At 50.0% G+C, this 5,599-nt stretch overlaps 1 protein-coding gene across 2 annotated transcripts in view; it reads right to left on the bottom strand.

The window, feature by feature from the left end:
* Nucleotides 1-5,390, bottom strand: part of CNKSR3 (CNKSR family member 3) — a 96,929-nt gene extending 91,539 nt beyond the window's left edge. For both annotated transcript variants that reach the window (XM_019644165.1, XM_019644166.1), the window contains exon 1: nucleotides 4,811-5,390. In XM_019644165.1, the coding sequence (XP_019499710.1) occupies nucleotides 4,811-4,862 (52 nt within the window). In that variant the 5' untranslated portion in view covers nucleotides 4,863-5,390. The remainder of the gene's footprint in view (nucleotides 1-4,810) is intronic.
* Between the last annotated feature and the right edge of the window lie 209 nt (nucleotides 5,391-5,599).

Below are 5,599 nucleotides of genomic sequence, written 5' to 3'. Positions count from 1 at the left end.
TCTCTCTCTCTCTCTCCCCTTTAGTTTGTTTTTAATATGGGCTCATAATGGTTCATACACCTCATTGGGTTTTCTGAGGATTCAATGAAGAAATCTAAATAAAGCACTTAGCCCAATGTCTGACACACAATAAATGCTTCAGTGAATGTTTTTCAATTTTTATAATTAAGAAAATTCGATGGAAGGAGTCCAGGAGATAGAATAGAATGGGGAACAGAGGGAAATCAAATGGTGGCTCTAACTAAAGCTGAAAAAGAAAAAGACCTTCCTTTTTCAGTGATGACAGAGGCGAAGGAAAAAGTATAACCTAGCCGGAATCAGGATGACAGAAAGAACTGGCCTCCATATGGATGGCGGCAGGAAGGGCCTAGGAGCGAGGTGATACACTGCAACTGACCTGCAGCCTATCAGATCTCTATAGTTAACAGGGAAATTCTAGCCCCTCCATGACCAAATACCGCAGCTGCTGACGTGCCACATAGTAACAGACATCACAGCAATGCCCATGGCTGGATTACGAAGAATGGGCAAACGCCCTGAATCGCACGGGCTCACACCTTTACTCTTGGTTGGTGATGGGGAAATGGTACCCACAAATGGTCAGCAGCACTAGAACCTGTTCCAAGAGACGTCTGTCCTGGGACTAAAGCCAGTTTTATAGACATGTTCACTCAACAACACAGTTACTGAGAGCCTGCCCGTTCCAGACCAAAGGCAGGATGGACGGGGCTGTTGAGACAAACCAGTAGCCATTCCTCCCTGCTGACCACACTCCCCAGTGGCCTGAAAGCAGAAACACAATTTTACAATGCAACTTCTGATATTATAATCAAGCTTGAAGACCTCATACTAGTTAAGGTTTGACCTGAGAATGAAAATAGAACACGATTTCTAAAACAGAACGGGGCTGGCCCACAAGCTAGATGTAAGTGGGAAATTGTGACGTGTGTCCAACTTTGAGAAGTAATCTATGAATATCAGTAAATTACTGTGTGTCAGGCATTACTGGCTGCCTACCGGTATCTATTCTCCCCTTCTTCCTCACTAAACAAACTCCAATGTTTTTCAGGGCCACAATGGACCCAACTTTAGAAAATTACAGTGACCAGCCTCCCTTGCAGGGTGAGGTGACCATGTGACAGTTCTGGCAACTAAGATGTAAGTCAAGTCACTTGATAGAGTTTCTAGGAGGACTCTTTAAAGAGGCAACTTGGCTGCCCCCAGTCTTCTGTCTTCTCTGGGTCTCCTTTCTCCTGCCTGGAACAGGAAGTGATCTTGGAGGTGGAGCGGCCATCTTGCCTGGAGGCATTTAGCATGAAGATGAACACCACATGCCGAGAATGGCTGAACAGGGGACAGAAGGCGCTTGGGGCCCTGACAGCACCAGAGTCCCCACATAGTCCTGAATTCCCAATCTCTAGACGACTTTTACAAGAAAAAGCAACATTCCCATTTGGTTAATCCACTGTAAACTGCACTGCCTGTCCTGTGCAGCTGACCCTGCTCTTACCCGATACCTATTATAAAAGACTCCCTGCTTTGCAAAAGCCTTTGCTGAGTTATCTGAAAGGCAAGGCACCATGAACTATGAATTAATTTGATTTACAAATAACTTTCCTGACATGTACCAAATATAGTGGACGACTCTCCTCCACTAACACGTAGTATTAATAACTGCTATCACGGGAATTCTGAAGGTCAGTTCATCAATGTGGTGAAGATTCTGAGCCTACGAGGTGTGACCCTGGCAAGATGGAATGGAGTAAAGCCAAACAGCCTGGGGTCAAATGCTGCTCTGTCACTTCCCAGCTGTGTGACATTGGTCAAGGAACTTAACCTTGCTGTGCTTCAACTGTCAAATGGAAATAGTTCCTAGCTCAAAAGGTGGTTGTGCATATTAAATGAGCTGATACTTGAACAACGCTTAGACCTGTGCCTGACACATTGCTAATAGTGAGTGAGGATCTACTCATGTTATGATAAATTGGTGACACTATAGCTGAAGACTAATACAACTAAACCATATTAATAAAAGTCAGAGGAATTAATTCATTCTGTACACATTGTCCTTTTTCCTAATGCATGCATCTACCTCATATCAATGTGAGAGCAAGGTGTAGGGTGTGGTCAGGTTCAGATAGCTCTACATTGAAGGCTTTCTATAGCACTCATAATCACCATCGCCATACTCAGGCGATACCAAGAGTGGCAAAGTCTACATGAAGAGCTGCTTATCAGTAGGATGTATTTATAAAATGGGGGCTGGGTAGAGAGGTTAGCCAAGACAGCTAAAAATAGTCCTATAAGCAAACAAGTTTGCATACGTCAGTAGTTAATGTAAAAGTCAATACTTTCACATCACGACTATGAGAACTATTCAAGTAATGTATCATGCAACTTGGAAGCATGTAGCCTCTTGTCACCTAAGAGTTAGCCACATACTTGCCCCTTTTATCTTTTCTAGATTCTAACACAGAAAGTATCCAGGTCATTCTATGAGGCTGTACTTAAGGGTCCAAAAGGGCACGAGCCTTCAGTATAAAGTTGCCGCGTGCTAACCACAGGTATGTAACCTAATCAGTATCCAGTGCTCCGAGCACCCAGATACCGCACCACCAGCGATCGCTCTGTGAGGTCAGTAGGAAACTTTCCCTGATGAAAGCAATCTCGACCAAGTCACAACGTCAAGGCAACTGGATACCAAAAACATTTTAATCTGCTCTTCCTTTTAAAGGCTAAGCAAACATAACAGGATATGAATTTACATTTCTCTCCCAATCCCAAGAGGGCCAAAAAGAAAAACACACACACAAATCTTGAGGGTGTGAAGATCTCACTCCATAATCTTCCTGTGTGCCTGTTACCATTTTTCTGGTTGTACATTATCAAGTAGGCTGGCAGAGGTTCAGGCAAGCCAAAGTGATAAGTTGTAACCCTTTCTTTACTGGGGAGCAATACTGTGCAACAGGAGTGCAAGCCACAGACGTGCGCTACACACACGTAATTTTTTATTTCTTTAGGAGCCACATTTAAGAAGGTGAAAATAAGTCAAGTTAATTTTAGTAATAAACTTTATTTAACCCAGTAGGTCCAAAATACTATCATTTCAACATGTAGTAAGTATAAAAATTTACCAATGGGATAGTTTATCTGCACGTCACATGTGTGCTTTTATACTTACAGAATATCACAATTCTGACCAGCCACTTTTGGACACTGGCTACCATACTAGGCAGAGCAACTCTCAAGGCCAAGGATTGCTGAAATCATCAGTTTCTTAGGTTGCCACCATGATGGACATACAGGTTCAATAGATCCACCAACTCAGTCTGGGCAAGTCCCTAGATGGGGACCTGGTAGTATCTTGAATGGGAGAACAAACCCCATTTCTGGGTTTGTCTGTGTGTTTATAGCTTAAGTTAATGTTTTGTACTGAGCACTGACAATGCTATTTACTTTTTAACCCAATGTACAAGTATTCGTTTTTTCATCTTCATTTTAAGTCAGAGCCCAGGAAATGTTGGTCCCTGGACAAACCTCTTCTCGGGAGCATATGTATCCCTTTCCCTTCCCAGAGGAGCAGGAAATGGTCAGACATGCCCCACGGACTCGGCCCGTACACCCCATTCCAAGTGGGCTATGTGCACGGCAGGCAACAGACACGAGATGCAGAGATGAGTGGTGTTCATTACGCCCCAGCCAATGGTGAGACAGTTTGAAAGATGACCTCAGCTTACCAGTGTTACCTACCTCACAGGCTTACTGTGGTCACCAAGGGCAATAACAGAGAGAGAGCGCTTAGCAAACTGTAAAGCGCTACACAATTTTAGTTATTATTATTGAGAAAGGACAGCATTCCTCACCTGGAAGAGCAGACAGAAGAAAGAAAAAAAAAAACAGCAGTAACTTGAAACAGAGATGCTGAGCTGAGAGGGATGGGGTAAGGGACCTATGGAAATATTGGTTGCTCTTGGTGGACTTGGAAACTTACAAAGAGGCTTGAGGAACCTCTGTGCCCTTTCACTCAAAATCTTGGTAGTAAGAAGTACGCGCGACAGCTCAGGGTACCAGCTCTTACCCCTGCCAGGTCACCCATTCCACCCCATCCCACTGCTTTTCCTCATCCCAAATACAGCATAACTCAGGGTAGTTGGTTCCAAACAGTTAGATTTCTCCCTCCCAGGGCTTCAATGTGGCCTAAAAATGCAGCGCCACCGGGGGTACTGGCGCCTTCCCGGAGCAAAAGTCACCGAGTCCCGGGGAGTCTGGCTCAGGGTTTCTCGCCGGCGGGAGAGCCTCAATGTTTGGCTCTTACGCTGCCCTCTCGCCTCCTCCAACAAAAACAGAGAGACTGGGCGAGCCGCCGGAGTCTCCCTTTACCTGTCCAACCGCCCCGTCATGCCTGCGACTACTCTGGGCAGGCGGCATTTATGAGGTCCGAGGGGAGTCACCCACACAAAGGCGCCTTGTGCCTCCGCTCTCCAGGACCGGCAGCCGGGTCTCCGGGCACCGCACCCAGGCAGGGTAGGGAGGGTGGCCCCCCTCCCCAGTCCCGAGACCGACACCCCCAACCCTCACCCTCCACGGGGAGGCCAACCCTACTCCCGGGTTTAAAGATAGGGCTCCCCCTGGCTTGCCACAACCCACACCTCCGGAAGCAGGCACACGAGCTAGGGGCGCACAGACCACTCCGAAGAAGTGAGCGTTGTCACCGCGCTGCGCTCTCAACGCTTCTTTGCCTGCAGGAGAGGCTGAGCACCCCCTGCTCCGTCCCCGGGGCTGAAGACACCGGGCCCCCGGGCCCACTCACCTCTAGTCCAGTCCACTACTTGTTTGGGGCTCCACTTGGTCACGGGTTCCATGGTAAACGGCTTCGCTCCCAGCTGGGCTAGAGCCGGATGTGAAGTCCTGATGCCTGCGCCCGCTGTCCTTCCCGGGAGGGCGCGCCCCGTGGCTGTCCCCGCAAGCCGGAGCGCCCCGTCAAAGCTGCATGGCCGCAGTCAGCGGGTCATCCAGCGCGGCCCTCTCCCGGCACCCCGGACCGCCGCGCGGCTCCTCCTCCTCCTCCCGCCGCCGCCTGCAGCGCGGCACAGCTGCTGCTCCCGGACGATCGCAGCGGCGGGGACTCGGGGCTGCGACCCTAGACCCCTTGGCCTCAGCCCGGGACCCCCCAGGCCCGGCTGCTCCCGGCCGCTCCTCTGCTCTTACGGCCGGGACGACTTCCTCCGGTTCTCCCGCCGCACGCTCCGCTCCCGCTCCAGCTCCTCCTCTTCGCAGCGTGCTCTCCCGGGGTCCCCGCTCCGCGTGCGCCGGCGTCCCCAAGCGTTCCCGCCCGCAGGTCCCACCTCCTGCGCCTCCCTCTCTGCCTCTCCGGGGCAGGGAGCAGGGCAGAGCCAGCGCGCTCGGGTTACAAAGTTTCAGCTCCCGTCGCGGCTCAAGGAATAAAAGAGGGGGCGGGGCCGAGGACCAGCGAAACTTGTGGGAGGGGGTGGGTCCTCCGAAAACGGGCGACTCGGGTTACTTTCCCTCTCTAAGCCCTTAGCGCCCACACCCGGAGCGTCCCGGGCCGGCTGTACTTTCCTTTTTAAGGGGCGGGTTG

Source organism: Hipposideros armiger, unplaced genomic scaffold (assembly GCF_001890085.2).
Source record: "Hipposideros armiger isolate ML-2016 unplaced genomic scaffold, ASM189008v1 scaffold_86, whole genome shotgun sequence".
Lineage (NCBI taxonomy): Eukaryota > Metazoa > Chordata > Mammalia > Chiroptera > Hipposideridae > Hipposideros > Hipposideros armiger.
The sequence above is the reverse complement of the archived record's forward strand: the minus strand, read 5'-3'. Positions and strand labels throughout refer to the sequence as shown.